The sequence below is a fragment of the Syngnathus typhle genome, linkage group LG5 (assembly GCF_033458585.1).
Source record: "Syngnathus typhle isolate RoL2023-S1 ecotype Sweden linkage group LG5, RoL_Styp_1.0, whole genome shotgun sequence".
Lineage (NCBI taxonomy): Eukaryota > Metazoa > Chordata > Actinopteri > Syngnathiformes > Syngnathidae > Syngnathus > Syngnathus typhle.
The window spans coordinates 19,411,488-19,432,831 of NC_083742.1; the positions used below are offsets into that span (position 1 = coordinate 19,411,488).

General features: G+C 45.2%; 5 protein-coding genes across 13 annotated transcripts in view; 2 read left to right on the forward strand and 3 right to left on the reverse strand.

Annotated features, from left to right (window-relative positions):
- Positions 1-3,876, reverse strand: part of adgrv1 (adhesion G protein-coupled receptor V1) — a 65,308-nt gene extending 61,432 nt beyond the window's left edge. Inside the window, exon 1 of the mRNA XM_061279383.1 lies at positions 3,585-3,876. Coding sequence (XP_061135367.1) covers positions 3,585-3,603 — 19 coding nt within the window. The 5' untranslated portion in view covers positions 3,604-3,876. The remainder of the gene's footprint in view (positions 1-3,584) is intronic.
- Positions 3,877-4,544: 668 nt separating this feature from the next.
- lysmd3 (LysM, putative peptidoglycan-binding, domain containing 3) lies at positions 4,545-7,773 on the forward strand. Its single transcript, XM_061278183.1, has 3 exons — positions 4,545-4,701; positions 5,239-5,510; positions 6,284-7,773. The coding sequence occupies exons 2-3, from the start codon at positions 5,244-5,246 to the stop codon at positions 6,956-6,958; spliced, it is 942 nt and encodes a 313-aa protein (XP_061134167.1). The 5' UTR covers positions 4,545-4,701; positions 5,239-5,243; the 3' UTR covers positions 6,959-7,773.
- polr3g (polymerase (RNA) III (DNA directed) polypeptide G) lies at positions 7,606-9,481 on the reverse strand. The gene is made up of 8 exons (XM_061278186.1): positions 9,193-9,481; positions 9,000-9,131; positions 8,713-8,842; positions 8,534-8,599; positions 8,400-8,456; positions 8,247-8,311; positions 8,045-8,158; positions 7,606-7,972 (listed from the first exon to the last, which is right to left on the reverse strand). The coding sequence occupies exons 2-8, from the start codon at positions 9,108-9,110 to the stop codon at positions 7,883-7,885; spliced, it is 633 nt and encodes a 210-aa protein (XP_061134170.1). The 5' UTR covers positions 9,111-9,131; positions 9,193-9,481; the 3' UTR covers positions 7,606-7,882.
- On the forward strand, positions 9,461-11,693 carry mblac2 (metallo-beta-lactamase domain containing 2). Of its 2 annotated transcripts, XM_061278185.1 has the most exons (4): positions 9,461-9,636; positions 9,740-10,061; positions 10,636-10,850; positions 11,010-11,693. In XM_061278185.1, exons 1-4 carry the CDS (start codon positions 9,610-9,612, stop codon positions 11,181-11,183), a joined length of 738 nt encoding a protein of 245 aa, XP_061134169.1. In that variant the 5' UTR covers positions 9,461-9,609; the 3' UTR covers positions 11,184-11,693. The 2 variants fall into 2 exon arrangements, with proteins under 2 accessions (XP_061134169.1, XP_061134168.1); XM_061278184.1 differs by having other exon boundaries at positions 9,479-10,061.
- A 178-nt stretch (positions 11,694-11,871) lies between these two features.
- The window catches only part of rtkna (rhotekin a), a 34,505-nt gene continuing 25,032 nt past the window's right edge, over positions 11,872-21,344 (reverse strand). For 4 of the 8 annotated variants that reach the window (XM_061278174.1, XM_061278177.1, XM_061278175.1 and 1 more), the window contains exons 2-11: positions 17,802-18,063; positions 17,292-17,345; positions 17,015-17,132; positions 16,723-16,947; positions 16,295-16,389; positions 15,763-15,869; positions 15,449-15,583; positions 14,888-15,053; positions 14,650-14,754; positions 11,872-13,659 (exon numbers count right to left, since the gene is read on the reverse strand). In XM_061278174.1, coding sequence (XP_061134158.1) covers positions 13,001-13,659; positions 14,650-14,754; positions 14,888-15,053; positions 15,449-15,583; positions 15,763-15,869; positions 16,295-16,389; positions 16,723-16,947; positions 17,015-17,132; positions 17,292-17,345; positions 17,802-18,063 — 1,926 coding nt within the window. In that variant the 3' untranslated portion in view covers positions 11,872-13,000. Of the gene's footprint in view, positions 13,660-14,266; positions 14,368-14,649; positions 14,755-14,887; positions 15,054-15,448; positions 15,584-15,762; positions 15,870-16,294; positions 16,390-16,722; positions 16,948-17,014; positions 17,133-17,291; positions 17,346-17,801; positions 18,064-21,344 lie in introns of those variants that run through there. The other 4 variants (XM_061278176.1, XM_061278179.1, XM_061278180.1 and 1 more) reach the window with 3 other exon arrangements.

Consider the following 21,344-nt stretch of genomic DNA (forward strand, 5'->3'; position numbering starts at 1 on the left):
GTTTTCAAGAGGTATTGTCCATGCAGCTGGTTGCATGCTCCAAAGTTCCACCAAGTGCATCTCTCACATACCTCGAAATAAAAGAAAGAATGTTTTCCAAAGGAAGAGTGGAGGAAGCAGTTTCTCGTATTTTGGGGGGCGCTGGCTGACTGATTAGATTGTATGACGCACGGTGATGGAAGCGGACAGAAAGACACTTTGAGGGGGATTAAACAAGGTTGTACAGACCAAAGGGCCAATTTGGGACGGCTATTACTCTGTTGCACGTTGGGTCCGGATGAAATGCTAATTGCCTTTCTAAAAGAGAGGGGACGGACTCGGAACAGAGGCTGCATTTTTTTTTTTTTTTTCCAAGCCCGACTTCACGTTTCAGTGAGCAGCGCGCAATTTTAAGGAGCGCACTTTTGTTCTCGCGTGCTACTTTGGAGGTTTTGCCGGCCGGGTATTATTGACATGGCCACAGTTCTCTTTTATTTTGTTTTTACTACTTTTTGGCAAGCAGACCTCCACTGGAGAAAAAGAGCCTTTTGGTTTTTTTCCCCCCTTCGTTGCAAGGACATGGCTGCACACACATTCGTAGTACAGTAGGTGTCGAGGCGCTTTTTTTTTCTTTTTTCCAAAACGCCAAAGTGCCAGATGGCAAGCTGGTCATTCTCTCGCCTATTGGTCATAAAGGAGCAGTATTATCTACTCAAGCCAACCAGCCTTGTGGATTGTGGTCCAATCAATCACAAAATCATGAGAATAAAGAATCACAAAACGGCCGCCATAATAAATCACTGGCATCAAAACAGGAGTTCAGAACATTCATAAAGAGATCTTTAAGGATTCCAAAAATGCATCCATTCAAAGCACCCCGTTGTCATCCAGCACCCCTGCAGTGTTTTGCATAGATAAATGACCTCAATGTTGATTATCTTGACATGTTTCTCTCACAAAGCTGAAATGTGCAATGGCAGGCATTAAGAAAAAAGAAATCGTGGATGAATGCATGTTTGAAACAAATACAACCACTCAGTGTTCAAACGCCCCCGCCAACTTTTCAAATTCCTCTGCCAAGACTAAATATACAACAGGCAGGGAGGGACATCAAAGAATGAGAAAGGAGCTGCTGCTGCTACATGTGCAACCCCCACACGCTGAAAAGACTCCATTTTCTAAATTGCAACAAAAACAACAACTGCAAGCCGACCAAAAGAAAAAAAAAATCCCGTTATTTTGCAGCCAATCATTTGACCCACATTTCAAGTATTAAATTATTGTGGAAACAGGTTCATGAGTAAAAAGCTGGAAGTCAACATGGAAACTTATTGAACTTTTATGAGGCTTTGTGAAATCATTGACAAAATTAAAAAACCTAGTATATGGGTGGTTCTCTGGAAGTGTGACACAAGAGCTGAAAAATAAATGTCTAGAAGTAAATAAAAATAATTAAATAATTAAATAAATAAATAAATAAATAAATAAATAAATAAATAAATAAATAAATAAATAAATAAATAAATAAATAAATAAATAAATAAATAAATAAATAAATAGTATATGGTAGTATATGGGTGGTTCTCTGGAAGTGTGACACAAGAGCTGAAAAATAAATGTCTAGAAGTAAATAATAAATAAATAAATAAATAAATAAATAAATAAATAAATAAATAAATAAATAAATAAATAAATAAATAAATAAATAAATAAATAAATAAATAAATAAATAAATAAATAAATAAATAAATAAATAAATAGTAGGTTCGCTCACGCCTTAGTAATTCTAAAGCAGGGTGCTAGTCACGAGCCCCACCCCTGAGCTGCCATTTTTCAATCTATACAGACAATGCATTTTACCATCAAAAATGTGTGGGTACAAATATTTGACGATTTGTAAACATACAAGTGGTCATATGCAAAGGTTCGCTGCAGTAACCGTTCCGAACTCAACGGGAACCAAACGGGTTCGGTCGGGACCACCAAAGAGACCTCAGGATTGTTGGCCATCACTTTTGCTCCACCACTTCCCCGTCCCTCTGCTCCAAGGTCAGCAACCGCTGAAACATGTCTCCCATCAGGAAGCCTAAAAAACCATTTAAGCATTTACGGAAACATGGCATACAACGTTGCCATTATACGCGACTTAACTATGATCTTGATTTATAATGTGTCTGTTGAGTCAATCTGAAAGAAACTTTTACAGGGTGATCCCGTTCACATTCAACAGAAACGCCAAAGAAACATTTCGGGTGCTGTCTGTCAGAGTGACGCTCGTGACGAAATGTCGTCTGTTGAGCTTCCGCAGCCACGCCGAGACTTTTTATGAACTGCAAATAGCCTGAGAACCCAAGTTCCTCTAAAAAGCAAATTCTCACTGGACTGATACAAGTTGTCATAAAGTACGGCCCTGTCGTGTTCACTTTGCCACACGCTGGGAACGCCATCCCTCTCTCGTAGCCTGCGTTCATCCATCTCAGCCTGTCTCCTCTGCGCAACACTTGAGGCCTTCTCATCAATGAGCAGCCCCCCACTAACAGCGCCGACCCCCTTTTGTGCCGCACGGCCATTAGGAGGCTGAGACAGAAGGAGGGCGAAGCAGGCAGTAAAACAGTTTCCTCCCCGTGAATCACATTCGGGCCCTCACACGGGCCACTGAGGGACAGGACGTGGGGGGGGGGGGGGGGGGGGCTGACCCCTTCCAGGCAATGACATAAACACTGAGAGACAAAGGGCCCACGGCAAGAGAGGAGCTCAGGGGTTGGAAAGTGTGCAGATTTCACCCAACAAAGGCCAGTGATGCTTTGAGATAATACAATTGCTATTCCAGGACGGTTGGCGTGGAACAGGTGTAAGAGCTGAATGAAGCTCCCTCCCTTCCTTCCTGCTAGTCGCCGTGCGAGACGGGATTAACCATGCTGAAGTAACAAAAGAGATTGGCCACAGAAGATGACATCATATCATAGCAATTACAAATGAGCTGGACTTTTGGGATTGGTAGAAAATCCACCAGAATGCATTTTAGTTAATTCCCTTCACACGTGGGCCAAGATTACTCATAGCCCTTTAAATTGGGAGGACTTTTTTTTTTTTTTTTTAATGAAAGAGCCCCACCAGTACTATGTGTGTGGGGATCCCTGTTTGATTTCGTGGGCAAGGAGGGAGGGCGGGGGAGAGCCCACACAAAGAGTAGCAATCACACTGGAGATCCTGCATGTAACCATGGAAGCGTTTTGTCTCTGTCGTCAATGGGCTCGCCGGCCATTCATGTACTGATCGCGTTGAATCAATATTTAGGCTTTTCAGTGTTATTAGCTGCTACGGGGAGGAGGCGCGTTAACACGGGGGGGGGGTTGGCGTTTGGCACACTGCGAAATAAAATTAGCACCGCGTCACTTTTAATTGTGTTCCTATAGTGTCGTTGTCCTATTGACTTGATCTGTCTGGCTTGATTGAGGTGAGGAGTGACGACTATATATTTTTTTTCAGCTCTATTCATTATTAACCACACTATAAGAAATGCAAACTTGATATACGTTTGGACAGCCCGGGCGAGATGAAGTGATAACAACTTTTCTTTTAGGAGGAAATAAAAAACAACTTACCTGCCCACTCCAAGTCCATGATTAATTAACGAGACGTCCCGACGGCCGAGGAATACATGGATCAATACTCCTCCTTTCCTCTATGGTTTTTAAAAGTCCGTTATCCCTTCCGATGCGGCGGTGGTGGGATCCAAGTTAATAACGTGAGGTGGAGCGGGTACTCCATCTAAATAACAAGTAACGGTTCTCCTCACGCTCGCTCCATCGGTGTGCTGCACACATGTGAGTGAAGAGCACCAGCTACGCACACGGGAGCGCGCACGATGACCCGGTCCAAAAGATTAGGGAGCTGTTGCGCGTGCACGTCCAGATCGTCTCGAAGTGGCTGAAGCTAATGAGACGCGATGTTAAATTTAATCCCCCCACGGGTTTGTCTGTTTAAATGTTTTTGGAGCCCAACAGCGCCACCGTGCGAGGCGAACGCACACTCGTCACTGTAGTTGTTGCGATTCAACTTGGAAATTAGTAAACATCCCAGAAGAAAAGGGTGGCTTTGACACTGACGCATTTCACCCCACAAAACTGAGATTTTCTATTGAATTTGATATTCTTTGTAGTAAGGGGGTGTTCGCAGCAACAGGCGGTACAAACATTTTGGCGTAATTTGCAAATAGTGGACATTTATTTAGAAACATTGGCAAACTGAACATATTTTAAATTATTGACAGATTTTTGTGTCAATTGATATTTTGCCATGAAAGAGTGGACTTGTAAAGAAAATAGTTATTATTATTATTATTAAATGTAGGAGTCGGGGCATTTTTTTCAATCGACAGTTGGTGGCAGTACAGGGCAAATAGACTTTTCTGCTTAATTCATATTCCACAAATGCAAAATTAATCACAGCCGGGTTTAGACTATAGTGGGAATACACATTCAACATATTGTTTGCAAAGTAAATTTCGAATAAATAGATATAGAATAAATAAAAAACCTGAGACGCGTCTCTGACGCTCTGAACGTCATGACGTCATGGTTTGTGTTGACGTGGCCGTGAGCGGCGGTAGCAGCGCAACAGTAGCTAGCATGTGTCGAAGGTATGCAAGGGAAAGGTGAAACTGAGGATTACCACTCGTAATCATGGATTTAACCGACTGATCGGTGTCCACCTATTCAGGTTCAAGTAATTGTTTACATCCCTCAAATGCGCCACTATAAACTCGATTGCTGATCGATTAAATTGTGGTAACCTCGCAGCTTTGTCACGGTAGTAGACGCTTGTTAGCATTAGCCTAATCTCAATATGGTGTTTTAGTTTGCCTGCATTCTTTACATATTTGATCTTAAAGGTGTTTGCACCTTTATTGCAGGACTAACGTTTCAATCGTTGTACGTTATCTCATACAACCGCCGCATATCGAAGTTTAATATCTACAGACATTAGCATTGGGCATGTTGGTTTTATTGTACACGTTGTGTGAATTGATCTGTCATGTTTTTGTCAAATGCCACATGTCCTTGTTCGAACTAAAAGTTCAAACGTCCACGTCCTAGACACCGAGACTGATAATGACGTGTTACGTAAGAAGAAAGGCCCATGAGATCGTACCTTTAAGCCTTTTCTCTATGACGTGGCACATTATATAATTTTATTTATGTCATGTTTGAAATGTACGTGTTAACTCTTAATTGATGCTTCCTTTTCCCATTTCAGTGAAAATGACTAGTCGAGGTCAGCACTATGGCTTCCAGTCAGCCACGGTGGTTCAACCTTCCAACGGAGGTCACGCCTACCTGTTCGGGACCACCGGTTCGGAGAATGAACAGTCCGAGGAGGATGGCGAGAGCTACGAGCTGCGGCCGCGTGGCAGGGAGAGGAATCGGAGGAGCACCTCCAAGGAGAGGATGGATGACATTGTCTACCTGACCAGAGACATCCAGGAGGGGGACACCCTGAACAGCATCGCCTTGCAATATCATTGCTCAGTAAGTTTGTGCTTGCACTCGAATAAACGTGCTCTATCTGCACGTACATTTACAAATCGTTATTTGTGATTACATTGAAATAAATAGAAGCAAGTTATTCACATCTTTTAAGGTCAGCTCCACTCTTTCGGAAACGCACCTTTTCTTAATTATGTCAAACTTTACATGAATAAATAGCTCTAAAATATACACGAGTGTGGACAGCGGTCAGGACGACACATCTGAATTCAATTGTGCTGTTGAGTCAAGTAGTTGTCCAATGGCTATCCAGCAATCAGTTCACTAACACAATCCTTACGATTTCTTTTTTGCAAGGTCTTAGTCTACCAAATCATAAGTGATAACAATCTAGTTAGTCAAAAGACAGTCATGTGGCATAAGAACACAATTGTTTTGCGTGTTGGAATCGCTGTCATGCAAGTGGTTATAAATTAGCTGACAGTTGTCACAATCTCACGTGCCAAGTCAATGTCACTTATCTGAAGTGAGCAATGCTTAAAAAGTCCACCTTGAGATGACATCATTGCGTCTAACTCGATGTGCTTCCTGCATAACCACATGCCACACCTGCCTTATACAATCTCAACAGTCCACCTCGAGGTGACATCTCAAAATGATCAAGTCATAGCTAATAAAGGGTTTTACTCCATGCACTTCCCGCACAACCCCATTCCTGGCAGATGTTCGTCAAGTCATCCGTTTGTCAACTCATCGTTTTTGGAGCCGTTATTTTAACGACGCAGATCTCACTGGAGCTCTTCTCTTGCTTCCAGGTGGCCGATTTAAAGCGCTCAAACAACCTCCTGACCGAGCAAGACTTTTTCGCCCTGCGATCTGTGAAGATCCCCGTCAAGCGCTTCAGCATGTTGACGGAAACTCACAACACTGGACCCCACAAAGCCGCCTCTCCCGCCGAATCCCGACGCCCGACCCAGATCTCGGCCGGAACTGCCCTCCATATCGAGTCCTCCACGGACTCCTCTTCCACGGACAGCGTGGAAGGCTTTCTCATGGAGAAGGACAAGGACATTGAGCAACTAGTGAAATCCACGGGGCCGTCCAGGAGCGGCCTCAACGAGGTTGTGTCCTCGTTGACGCTCCAGATGAAGCCGGGGAAAACAGAGTACAAACTGACGGCAAAAAAGGACCCTTATTACGGGGCCGACTGGGGCATGAGGTGGTGGACGGCGGTGGTCATCATGCTGGTGGTTGGCATCATCACGCCCGTTTTCTACCTACTGTACTATGAAGTTCTAATGAAAGCTGAAGCGGGCCACCACGAGAGCCCCGCAGATGTTCCCGGCCACGTGCTTTACACGCACGACCACGATCACGTCCACCTAGATCGGAGTCACGCTGGAGGCGGAGCCTCGCAAAAAGCTGGAGACGTGCCTCACCAAGCCCCGCAAGGACTCAAATTAAACAGCGCACCGCGCGGAAAGACATGACAAAAGTGATTTTCACGATGACACGGTGCAATCTGGAGAGGGAAAGTCACTTTTATACGTTTATTAATTTAACCGATCCGGATTTAAATGTTTCCATGCTGCTGCCTTGTCGTCTTTTCTAGTACCGACAACCACGTACATTTCCGCGACACTGATGAGTTTCGAAAAGTTTGAATTTAGCATCGACACCCAATTTCAAACAGTTAACGTTGTCTTAACGTGTGTGACAAGCTTTTGTCAGCCTCCAGTTTAGCCAATGGCCAGGCCTCCTTTTTGTTACCGTGACGACCAGGGGCTCAGTCTGAGCCTTGCAACAACATTGGCTTTTATGTGTGGGAGCAGATCCCCCAGAGTGGAGCAAAAAAAAAGGAGAGCTTGGAGAGACCATGAAAGTATTTTCATTCATAAATGCAGATCTTCACCACGTTTGTGAATGAACAGCTTCAATGAATTTTCCCAATTGTACGTTTGTTCAATGCCGCATAATACATCAGTTGGCAAAAATGATTGTGGGAAATTTGGATTTATTTCAGGACTATTAAGCCAATTGTGGTATTAAAAAATCTTAAATTACCTTTCTAGATGTCTTCGCCTTTACATGGCCTGAAGAGTACTGCGTTTAAAAAAAAAAAAACAGAAATCCCAAGTTGCACAAAGTTCCCACATTGAGGACATGTTTTTATTTTTTGTTTCAAGCCCTTTTACTTCACCACTTGTGATTATGGAAAAGCATTTTCTGTTGACAGTATGTGCCTTTCAACCTGTGTAAATGTGCGCACAGGCTGAAGAATAAAATAAATATATTTTCAAACATTGCCAGCGTCCATACACTTTGGCATTCCTTATTTACACGGCTCTTTAAATTATTATTTTCCATGATTGTAAACAAAATTCTGGGATCCATAATGAAAAGTAAGTTAAGAGTCAATATGTTGCTTCACCATCCATATTGTCGTCACTGCCTGCGCCAAAGTCTTCGCCGTTGTCAAAATAGTTTTCGATGTAGTCATTGTCCTACAAAAGAAACAAATCTTCATTTATTGTTTTCTGACCAGAAGGTGGCCGTAACATTTGGAAATAACTTACCTCAACTTCTTCTTCCTCATATTCTTCTTCTTCAATGTCCTCACCATCTTCATTTTCTTTGTCCTTTGGTTTCTCCTCATCTGATTTGGCACCGTCATCTTTCTTTTCCAGCTCCTGATGTGGTGACAAGATCAAGTTAACACCAAGCAACTTGTCATTTTAACCCCCCCCCCAAAACAAAAACATGAAAAAGACTACTCACATCCAATTTGGTCAAGACGTCTGCTGCAGCTTTGCTGGATATCTTCACACTTTTCTTTTTAACAACTGTTAAATTTAACCAAGGGAAAATTCTTTTTCAAATCCTGGCCAAGTTACTACCTTTTATTTGGACTGCAGTTTAAAAAAGAACTACCTGCTTTCACCCTGGTTTTCTTCTGGGGCATCAATTCCTTTGGGAAGACATTCCAATCTTAACATGAAGCATACAAATTATTAACATAGTTTGTCTTACTCCTGCCATAGGATATTAGAAAAATAAAAATAAACCTGGTGTCCATTCATCATCATTCATCTGTTTCTGCTTCAAGTACCTCTCAGTGTATTTCTCCACATCTATTTGGAGTAAACATGATAGGCTCAATTCTTGCCGCATTCTTCTTGTCTGCAGCCGCATTCTTTCATAGTTGGATCACGTCTCTTTGAAATCAGGTTTCGAAAGCACTCACCCGCCTTATTGGAATGAAACTTGATGTTGTGAGGCTTCCGCTGCATGGTTCCTCTCATCTCCTGTTTGAGAGCCAGCATGTAGTCCTCGTCCTCGCCAACCTTCAGGGGGACTGGCTTGAAGTCTGTGGGCTGCAAACAGAGACCTCAACAAAATGCAATTCTTTCCATTTTAATGTTGAAGTCCACAATAAGTACAGGGAGATTCTGGTCAGATCAATTTCTAAGGATACTTCAGTGAGACTCGAAAACATGGAAGTGTGTGTGTGCACGTGTAGGGAAGACTTACTGGAAAGAGTGGATGGGGCCCCACCCTGGCTTCTGGCATGTTGCCCCTGCCAATGCCCAGTGCGTCAATGTTGAAGGTGAACGCAGCCACCCCACGACCCTTCCCCGCCATGACTGGAAACCACCACTACACCTGCAACACACACATGGATGACGTCATCTTGCAACAAGAGCAAAAAATGTGACATACTTACCAAAGGAGCGTTAAGTATTGTCAGGATAGCCCACAAGTATAAGAGCTTTAATTTTGAGATATAGTTTGCGATACGCGTCCACTTTACGTTTGTACTTACACACTTTTAGTCATTAAATTGACAAACGTAAGCTTTGCTAACACAGTAGCTGCCGGTGTCCGCATGTGCTCCACAAGCTTTATAAGTCTCCTCCCCATTGCGTAGCGTTACGTCATTCTTTTCAGCCAATAGGCGCCGGCGTGATTCTTCTTCTCTTCCGCATCTTCGTCCAATCGCAGCGCTCTCGTCTTTCACGGGTGTGTCAGCGGCCGCGGCTTTAACGTCAATGAAATCATCATCTCACCTCTTCGCTGAAACTATCAGATTTCAAATCAAGGTGACAGCTCCATCGGTGCCTCATCCACGCGTGGAACGTGCATGAATTGGGATGTCCGCGACCGACTGGTACGCTCACAAGTCGCTCGGAGACGGTCTCTACTGGATCCAGGAACGGTTCTTCCAGTCGCCGAACCGGGCTAACATATGGCTAATACGAGGCTCCCACCAGGACCTGGTGATCGACACGGGACTCGGGCTGAGGAGCCTTCCGGACTACATCGATAGCATGGGGCTGCTGGGCAAGGACCCTCAGCGGAAGAACCCGCTGCTGGCCATCGTCACCCACGCCCACTTCGACCACTCGGGCGGCCTGCATCAGTTCCAACAGGTGGGCGTCCACAGCGCTGAGGTGGAGGCGCTGGTCAACGGGGACAACTACGAGACGGTCACCTGGCTCCGTGACCATGAGATCACCGAACTTCCCAGTCCCGGCTGGAGGGCCAGGCAATATAGAGTCAAGGCCGTGCAGCCCACGCACATCTTGCAAGAAGGTAAGAGCGGCTCTCGAGTAGGGGGCTGGTGGATGCTATTTATTCTTCTTTTTGGCACGACTGAGCTGGCTGGCGCCTCTTCCAGTTGATTATGGAACTCGCTCAACTGGTTGCCAGTCAATTCGCAGTTGCCAATTTCATAGTTCGATTCATTCACTTCGACATCCACACCTTAACATTCCCAGTAGCTATTAAAGTCTTCAAAAACCTGCCAAAACTTTCCATCATTTCAACAATAAATGCCCTGGCAACTAAGAAATACAATGGAGCCATTATTATGGTTCCTACCCTTTCTTTAAAAGCGTTACGGTCGATGAAAATGCTATTACACATCTAATAGATGCACTATGGAAGTGTCTTCACTTCCTCTGGCAGAAAAGAAACAGCATTCCTTCCCGTGAAGGCTTTGTGTAGAGGTGCAAAGAGGCCAACCAAGATGAGACCAGGTTCTGCTGTGTCAGAATACTGCAGTGCAGCTGGACCCTTTCCTTTCCTGATGTGTGTGTGTGTGTGTCAGGGGGGAGTTGGACATGCCACCTATATAGCAGAACAATCAATTTGCTCTCCTGTGTAGGTGACGTCATCAACCTGGGCGACCGGCAGCTGACCGTACTTCACATGCCAGGCCACTCCCGGGGCAGCATCTGCCTCCACGACGGCGACAACAAGCTGCTGTTCAGCGGCGACGTGGTGTACGACGGTTCCATGATCGACTGGCTGCCCTACAGTCAGGTCGGCGATTACATCAGCAGCTGCGAGCGCCTCATGGGCCTGGTGGACAGCGAACAGGTAACGCATTCAAAATGCACTTTGGATATGGAATTAAAAAAATAGCTTCCATGGACACTTCTTATATTTAGAATTATTGGGGGGGGGGGGGGGGGGGGGATGAACTAGACTTCTCATTAAATACTTTGGAAATTCCCAAAACGACAAACGTCCAAACAGGTGGATCAAGTCCTGCCAGGTCACTACAACACCTTCGGCGCCAAACGCCTCCACCGCATCGCCAGCTCGTACATCAGCAGAGCGGGAACGTGCAACGGGAAGCTGTACACTTGGGCCTGGAAGACGGCGTCCACCGTGGCGCTCGGGGTGACCCACCCGCGCCGCAGCTGCTGATTGGACGCACACGTGCACAGAACATTTCTTCAATAACGGTTGCCAAACGTAGATGTCGCCATCGGATCACATGAATGAAGCGTACTGATGCTCTGATGATTTCAATATGTTTTGCCTGAGGTTAATATACAGTAACTTGTTGCACCGTAATTTTCGGACTATAAGTCGCACCGGAGTATAAGTCGCATCAGCCATAAAATGCCCAAAAAAGTGAAAAAAAAACAACATATATGTATATAAGTCGCTCCTGAGTATAAGTCGCCCCCCCCACCCAAACTATGAAAAAAACCCGCGACTTATAGTCCGAAAATTACGGTATGTATTATTATTTTTTTCATTTATGTATTGCACATGAGAAGTTTTAATAGCACAAGCACTGAGGTATTGAAGCAACGTCAAGATGGCCGTAGTACTTGTCTATGCATACAAGCCACATCTGCTACCTCCCATGTTCGTAACAGTGCTTTATACTATTGAAGGCTCGGCTGTCAATAAAGCCTCCGACCTGTACTTTCCTTTTTGACCCATTATTTACATACTTTTATTATTAAATTAAAATCTAGAGTTGAATTAAACCCAACTGAGGAAAATGAAATTTAAAATAACATACATTTCAGATGTCAGATATTTTTGGGGGGATAAAGCATTGCTAGTAGATAATATTGAATACCAACAAGAAAAATGAAACTAAATTGATAAACCATTTTATTATTATTATTAATTTTCTATTCACACATTTCTCATGTCTCCTTTGATGGCGTACATGCAGAAACACAAAGGCTGCCGATACAAGTCGATTCAATCCGTGACAGTCGAGCTGCAAATCATCCACAACGATGGAACGCAAAGATCGAGCGAGGAATCTTATTGGTGAATTTATACAAATTTAAGTACAGTAACAAATGCCACTTTTGACAATTTTATTTTCAGTAAAAAGGGGAAAATGGATGTCTGAGCTGAACTGATAAAGAATGCTTCAATAACAATCCATTTAGAATGCGCCGCTAATCCAGTGCAGTTGAATTAAATTCGATTGAACGGTCTATGATAATCCAATCATCTCAAATTGTTGACATATAATTGCCAAATAATGAATAAAGGATAAAAATAGCAACAATACAACCTGGCGGAGTGACAGCAGATCATACTTGTGTGTGAATATTCTTAAATAACGACAGATCACAGTATTTGCAAGGGTGTCCAGACTTTTTCTTCCAAGGGCCGCATGCGGGAAAAATCCAACATGCTAAAACCAATCCAACCGTGTCGGTGAACACGATGAAGCGATTCTAAATCGCCTTTATATGTTACTGTATTGGATGACACGAGAAATCGGTGCTAAAATGACCTTTGACAGAGGGTAGAAAGTGGATTAGCTGCTGTACCTGAATTATCTTTATTCCTTGTAGTGTTATAAATAAACATTTGGCGGACATGTGGAAAACAAGGAATGAGAGATGAATCAACTTCTTCTTCTGCTCTGCCACCAAGTTTAGAAAAAAAAAGTGCAGTGGTGCCCATCCCGAGGCAAACGTTAGTTTTACTATATTGTTTGACGTGGGCCGAAAATGGCCCCTAGACCGTAGTTTGGACACCTTAGCTTTAAAGGCCTTCCGCCACATGCTCACTTGCAACGAAAGCATACATACCGGACACCTTTGTTAGAAAAACACTTCATTTAGTCCCGACAAAACTGCGAGTGAATGAACAGAGGAGACGTGAGCTTCCAGTTTGAAAGGTGGACAGGTGCTCCCAAGCAGCGTGAGCCCAAATGTCTCAAAGTAGCTCCCATTGATTGTCACTTCCTCGGCTTGGGGTCACACCTGACTTTGGAGCCAGTTGCGGGGGTCCAGTCTGGCCCTGAGGTTCCTGAGGCTGCGTCTGGCCGGCGAAGGCCGCGAGAAGGCGGCGCACTCGGACGTCTCTGGGCTGTGTCCGCCCTCGCTGTTGCTGGAGCTGCTGCTGGAGGTGGAGCCGGACAGCGCCGTCTGCGCGCTGCGCTGGGACAGCGGCGAGCGGGACGAAGCGGGAGGCCGGCAGGTGTAGCGGAAGGCGCCCCCTCCTGCGTAGCCCCTCCCCCGTAGCGTGCTGAGCTTGGCATCCAGCGAGAGCGTGCGCGGCCGGTGGCGGGACGGGGACGACAGGGAGAAGCCCGGCGAGGGCTCGGGCCAGCCGTGGTGGCGCGAGCACGGGCTGGTGCTGCAGTGGCTGTCGCTGTCTGACGTCAGGCTGGCATTGGAGGACAGCGGAGCCCGCGGGGGGCTGGCGGGGCTCCGGGTGAGGCGCTGTGGGTCGAGGGGCCCCGCCAGGCGGGAGCTGCAAGGACCAGGGGGGGCGGCGCTTTTGGGGTGGTTCTCCTCAAAGAGGGACATCCAGGTGGGAGAGGTGCCCAGCTGGCTGCGCAGTGCCAACTCCTGCATCCTCCGGGCCAACATGTCCGACACGTTGCTGCCGAACTCGTCCGAAGACTCAATAACTGGAGAAGAGAGGCGAGGGCGCCGTCATCGCTGAACTTTTTTTTTTTTTACACTTATTTCCTACCGAATATTTTGATTGGACAAGAGTCATTCCATATGCGTTAAACTGTTGGTTTGTTCATTTCTGTGTGTATTGTTGGAGCCCACAAAAAAAAAGACCAAAAAATGAAATGCGACTTGACTTGAAGTGGACCGGAAAATGAATTAATGTGACACTGCTGCTTTGGCTAGGTAGCATGTCGTGCTAATAGCTAATTCTGTGGTGACTATTTCTTCTTATTTTTGTTGGTGGAGCCATTTAATTGATTAAATACCGTAATTTTCGGACTATAAGTCGCCCCTGACTATAAGTCGCCCCCCCACCCAAACTATGAAAAAAACCGCGACTTATAGTCCGAAAATTACGGTAAATAAAAAAATACAATTTCTCGCTGCTCTTGTTACTGTAAATAACAAAAGTCACTTGTATAGTCAAGCGGGGCCTGACTCACTTTCTTTTTCTTACCCCTTCACTTATGTCCTATTTTTCTCCATTCCTCTGCATTTTTAAAATGACTAAATGGCTCATTTGACATGATCACACAGACTCCTCCTACTCCTGCTACGTCACCTGTCGTTGTAATAGGATGAGAGAAGTGCACGAATCTCGGCGGACACAGCATTGTCTTGCAGCAGAAGACCCTCACAGGAGGGAGCGGCAAGGGGGGCTGCCGGCAGTATTTAGGAACAGCCAAGAGGGGGCGACAGAAAAGGATGGGGAAGTGGGTGGAGTTTGGCCAATGAAAACATGTTGGAGGGTCAAAAGTAAAAGGTCAAGGAGACAAAGGGAGTGAAGAGCACACGGGGTCAAAAGGAGCAGAGAAAATAGGACAGCGTGAGTCACAGTGTCAAGTCGGAAGTGCCAAACAGAAAAGCAGATTGTTAAGTTGAAGAGATCAGACGCGGCACGGCGGCACTACTTCATGCGCCATTACATGCAAACGCCGTACCCATTTCGTGGTAAAGGGAGCCCTGCTTCGGCGCGACGGGGGTTGGTTTCCGTGGCGACGGCTGCTCAATTTTCATCAAGTCATTGCAGCACTGCTTCCACTGACCTGTGTGTTGGAAATGGAGACAGTTTTTTTTTTCTTGTTTTTTTCCACAAGGGCAAGAAGGACACCAGGATTGTCACGGCACAGTCAAGAGGGGGCGGGGTTTAAAAAGGAAATAACGAGAGGAAGTTCTCACTCATGTCGTAGAAGTGCTGCCAGAAGGCCTCCATCCACTTGTGCGTCTCCTCGCGACTGTCCGTGGTGAGAATGTGCGTGACGTCTTCGCCGCCGTACTGGTTGCTGATGCAAACGTTCTGAGCTTTGCCCTGAGCGTCCTTCTCTGACACGCGTATCCTCGTCTCCTGAAGGTATTGGGAGGAAGAAAATAAAAACATGCACAAAATGACTCTCGATTTTCATCCAATTGCCCTTGAGGAATCCTTTTCCAGACGCACTTAACAGAGCCACTAGATGGCAGTGTTGCGCCGTTAATTTCCTCCCTTCTGACAAAAGATAAACTTTGTTCTGGCTCAGCTGTATTCAAAGACAAGAAGCGTCTGCATGAGTCACAATGGAAATTCTGAGATGCCCCGCCCCTCAGACATCCACGTCACACATGATTACTATATTTATCACAAATAGAAGAAGTGATGATGAGAGGGACGGTATGACTCATGAAGATTGTCAACAGTGAACATCTTTTTTGGGTCACGCATTGTAAGGAACATAAGGGGCAATGCGATGTTTAGTTTCGGACCTTGCTGATGGCGATGGTGAAAGCCGGGTCCACGCCACCGTCCTGGACGTCTTCTTGTCGTTGGTAGCAGGAGAGGCTGGTTCCTTTCAAGACCGCGTAGACTTTGGTCCAACTGGGAGGGCCGCCACCCAACTGCTTTCATGGCACAGAAAGGAACATGTTGACAGCACACAAATAAAATGAAGAAGTCAATGAAAATCCTTGGCCAAGGCGAAAAGACTCGCTGACCTCAACGAGGGAGGTGAAGCTCGGAACGAGCAGCAAAAGAAAATTGAAAAGCCGGCACAAAGGAGTACATTTTGCTTCCAACTTACCGACACTTTTAAAGGTCCGCTCATCATCTGCTGGGTCATACACTGAGGCTGGGCTGCAAGGCGGCAACACACGCTTCCATAGAGAGGCAGCCAGTACGAGCACTCTTCTACACACGGGCAGAAATGCACAGCCTTAATACCACAAAGTCCGCCCACAAACAATGCCGCCATTAAGGCAAAAGTGGAGGTGCAGAGGTGTAAAAGAGTGGCAGCTGCAGGTTCTGTGGCACCAATGAACATTTTACAGGACAGCTGAAGAGTAAAACACCGGGCAGCCTTGTTATCACTTCAGCTTTACACTATAGTCACCTCGTGGAGCAGCCTATATTGCTGCGACCTTGACTATGGCGGTCTGTCAGGGAGTATGGGAAGGACAGGGAGGGGAGGGGAGGGGGGAGTGATGCAGCAAAATGATGAAGAGTGCAGCCAGCAAGCCAAACAAAAGCTTGACAAAAAGAAGAAAGAAATGACAGATGGCCAATTTGGCACAGAGGAAAAGGAGAATGTCAGACCGACGGAGGCGGACACTAACCGTTGCCCGAGATGGTGAGGTCGTGCGTTCGGAAATTGTCCTGGGCGTGTGACAGCGACAGGGTGGTATGAGCCAGCAGGTGGTACTTGGGGCCCCTGTGGACAGATGATTATTCAAATTTTATTTATTTATATATTTAATTTAATTTAATTTAATTTAATTTAATTTAATTTAATTTAATTTAATTTAATTTAATTTAATTTAATTTAATTTAATTTAATTTAATTTAATTTAATTTAATTTAATTTAATTTAATTTAATTTAATTTAATTTAATTTACACAACTGTTAACATTGATCACCGAAGCACAATTCAACCATTCTTCCTTCCGTAGACTGGTGGTAGAGTTAAGAATTTGAGATGGAAATGATTTGCAAACGGAACGGAAGCCTTTTTTGCAGTCGGCCAAAGTTTGCCGCCACACTTACGGTACGGAAGGAACCGGCAGCAAAAGAGGCGAGGCCCCTCCGTTGCTCACTGGGCTGCAGGGCCCAGGCTCCATAGCCGCCCGCAGTTTCTTGCCGGCCGAGCGACCCAAGGAGGAGCTCAGCTTGCTGGCTAGCTTCCTGGGCGTGCTCCCCGCGGAGAAGTCGTCTTCTGAGCAGCAGCTGTACAGCTCGACGCGCAGCTCGAAAGCAGGGCCGGCTTCCCCGCTACGAGAGACGAGACCATCGATCAGCTTGATTTGTCGGCTTCCGGCTCCGGTTGAGGGAAACTCACAATACAATGATGTTGTCGAAGCAAATGTCCGTGAGCGTGCGGTCCACTATCACCATGTCCGTGTCGAAGATGTCTCCTCCCAACTGCAGCAGGCAAAACACTGCACAGCGATGGAGCTCTGCAAAGGAGAAGAGCGCAGTTCCTCAAGCACGATGAGTAGCATTTCTGTTATGGAAGCAGTTTTTCTCTGAAAGCCATCTTTCCATAGCAGACACCCTGATGGCCCCTTAATGCCCATGCGTCATTGTGCAGCCATTGCGCAACGGCGGCTCCTCACCTCCTTTGTTCTTGAAGTACTCGGTGTCTTTCCACATGAGAGGTATACGCAGATCTGTCATGACGACGACACAGCGGGATTAGACGACAAACACGGGCATCGCCGTGTTCCGAGATGAACTACAGCACACGACACGACCGTGTGCTCATGTAAGACATAAGTCACTCATTGGCTTAATCGACAGCTCGAAAGAATCGAAGCGTGTGTGTGTCCCCCCCCCCCCCCTTATTATTGCCGTGCTCCCTGCCGAGATTTATGTCACCATGAGACAAGCGGCGCTCTCCACTCGATAATCCTTCGTTTGCTTTCCTCGCTGGCGATGTGATGGGCGGAGTGAGCGCCTCAGCACGCTCACCGCGGTCAATAAACGGCCAAGTATGCACTCGTGAAGAGTCGCTCTGGCGGAATCAAATTACACTAAGCGTGATCAAGAATCTATCGTCCGTCCATCCAGGGTCTACTTCTGCGATGTAATGTGATGCGTTAGCAAACGTATCAACAGCAACTTGCCCGATATGGCGACTTTTCCTTTGCACGGCAGTCGGTCATCCATGGGCCCGGCGTCGGACGACCTCCGCGTGGCCTTCTGCATGACCTGCGCCTCCTTCATCTTCTGCAGCTCGGACATGTAGGCCATGATGCGGGTGCTGCACGTCTGCAGGCTCTTGGCCGCTTCCAAGGACTGGTCTCGCTGCGAGCAGGCGGCCAGCAGCTTGCAGGCCCCGTCGCGCATCCGGATCTCATGGTCGATTTTTTTCTGGATGTCGCTGTCCTACAGGGAAAGGGAAATAATAATATAATATAATATAATATAATATAATATAATATAATATAATATAATATAATATAATATAATATAATATAATATAATATAATATAATATAATATAATATAATATAATATAATATAATATAATATAATATAATATAATATAATATATACCGTAATTTTCGGACTATAAGTCGCACCGGAGTATAAGTCGCACCAGCCATATAATGCACGAAAAAGTGAAAAAAAACATATATATGTATATAAGTCGCCCCCCCACCCAAACTATGAAAAAAAACGCGACTTACAGTCCGAAAATTACGGTAAGTCTTTACTTTATATTTTTCTACATGCCATTAGCTATTAAACTAAGGGTTAAAATAAACAAATCAATCAGCTAGGCAATCACTGTGCAAGTGTGTGTTACTAGTAAAAACGGTGAGGCCGTTTGGCACTTAGCATGGAGCCTACCCCCTGTCGAGCAGCCACCTAGGTGCTAACGCCAAAATGCCAACATGCACGTTGAAGAATGTCACCTAATCACCACGTCTGGAAATGTTGCGCTCGAAGCAGGTTTGTAAATCGCACGCGACGACTGAGTACTAAAACCTACCGAATGTATAATTGAAGTCAATTAAATATTGAACAGACATAGAAAATGCGTGTTGCTTTACCCACAAGCTGGTGTGTGTAACCATTGCTGCTAAATTCTTAACATACGCAAAAACACAACGCCACAAGCTGCTTTCGCCTAGCCGAAAATGAAATAATGAATAAAAAAAAAAAAAATCCTTTCATCATGAACCCTGGGAATAAACGACACAATATGGCTTCCATGACCAGACTCCACTTGGTTTAAGGGACTCAAATGCAAAAACTTTGAAAAGAGGCAAGAAAATGTGACCTTGAGATGCAGTTGAAAAGAAATGGAGGAACATTTGAATGAAACCAATGTGAGTGCAGTTGTTAACTCAGCTGTCATTTCGCTGCCTGGCTGCCTGGCTGCACGCTTGTTTACTTCAACGCTACATGAGCAAGCGCACACAATTAATCTCTTGCTTTTTCTCTCTCTGCGTGCTTGCCCTCACTTGACTCCCACATTTATCATCCATCCTCAAATGAATTTTTCATTCTTTTCATTTCAGCGTTTGCTACTTTCCCCTGCTCATTTTCTTCTCCGTAGCTCATCAGTTCCACTTGAGCCACCTCAAAACACCTCTTCTCTTCTCTATCTGCCAGGATGAATCCCGCTTGTTGTTCAGCGACGGGCGAATGTTCTTGCTCAGACACAGTGAACTTTTAAATTGGCTCGCCGAGAGCAGCGCTGCATGACAGCGGACGCTTCCAAAAGGAGCAGTAAATCACAGAAAAAGTTCAAAATATAGTCCCTGCAGGCAGAGAGGCCAAACCACTAAACACTGTCATTGCGACGTGCAATCGAGTATCAGTTGAAAACTGCATGTGACCAAATGTAAACACAAGTCTCTCCAAACTTGAATTTGCAAACAATCTATGGCTAAATGTATTCTTTACAAAGAAGTACTTCCATTTACAACTGCAGATGGAGCACGGACATTCTCCTACCCGTTTTTCCTCGTGCAAGTTCTCACATTTAAGAACGTTCCGATACTCAATCTTCAATTGCGGGAGTGATATTGTGCCAATACTGACATTTTGACATTCATGTGCATATTTTCCCGTAACACACAGCATTTCAGTTATGCGGACTGTCAGTCTGACCACTAGGGGGCACTGCGTAAAGGTATTACCGTAAATTCCGGACTATAAACCGCACCGGACTATAAGCCGCACCAGCTAAAATTGGGCGATATTTTAGTTTTTTTCTTATATAAGCCGCACCGGACTATAAACCGCACGTGCACACGCGTCTTTTTACAAGGAAAGAACGTTCACAGAAAGCCTTTTTAAAGTTTTAATAACATACTTTAACATGTCTTTCTAAACATTGCCTGTGACGAAGGGTTTAGAGCCCTTTGACGCAGGTCACCTAGCGTGCATTCCTACTAAAGCTCATAATAGTCACAAGCAACACAGCCAGAATAAGCAGCAGCCATAGTAGTGTTTCAAAATAGTATTTTTGTTGTTGTTTTTTTCTTCAAGATACCGCAGTGTCTAAAAGTGATCAAGTCATCACAAAAATCACGAAAAAAAATCCTTATATAACCCGCACCTGACTATAAGCCGCAGGGTTCAAAATTTTGGAAAAAAGTCGCGGCTTATAGTCCGGAATTTACGGTACATAAATAAGAGAAGAAGACATGAACGAATAACACCATTTCTGGCAGATAATGTCGAATGTCACGTAGCACAACATTAGACCCACTTCAACAAGCTAACGTGATCTACACTACAATTTCCAACATAAAGCAATTATGTATTGTGATTATTATTATTATATATATTGGCCATGTAGTAGCTGAACAGATAATATACCGAAGCCTAGCTCAGACTGTTTCAGGATGAGTCCAGTTGGAGCAGGTTTAAGCGTGACCCGCGTGATGCAAACGCCTGGTATTTATAGAAGCTTAATTAGCGGGCTTTTCCTTGCGGGCACCTCAGAATAGAAGACAAATAGCCAGGATCTCACACGAAGCCTTCAACCAAAACCAGCAACACCACTTGACACCAGATGATAATGATCTTCCTGGTCACATTGAATAGCAAGCAACCATGCTACTATTACAAAAACACTTTTTTCGCAAAATCTTTCATGTTGCAGTTGATGCCAGATGGTCACATGTTCCGCGACCTCTCTGTCCCCCCATCTGGTCATGTCGTCTTGGTGTTGTTCCGCACTCGTGTGTCTACTGGTGTGATGTTACGCACCAACGCACAACATCTACGCAAATATACAAGTGTGGCTTGGGGATCTGACGCCCTCGCAGATGGCATGCAATGTTTTTTTTTTTTTACGATGGCGAGTAGGTTTTCCCGGTTAGATCGCTGACCCTTGAACTTTGACCTGTACGCCTTGACCGGACCAGACGGCTTAAATAAAAAAGTAACACTCTTTTCCCACGGTGGAAATCAACACGTCTGCGATACTTCCAATCCAAGAATGACCCAAGCACGCAGACCGAGAGGACTTTACAGAGCAGAGCAGTATGCTGGCTTTCAATCAGCCAGCCATAATTACGTGGCTCGCCTTCCTCTCCACCCTTTTCCTCTGACTTCCTGTTTGGCGAAGCCGAACATGAAGTTCGAGCGGGACGACAGTGACACAGAACAGGAGAGAGTAACTCAGACAAACATCAGACATGATTC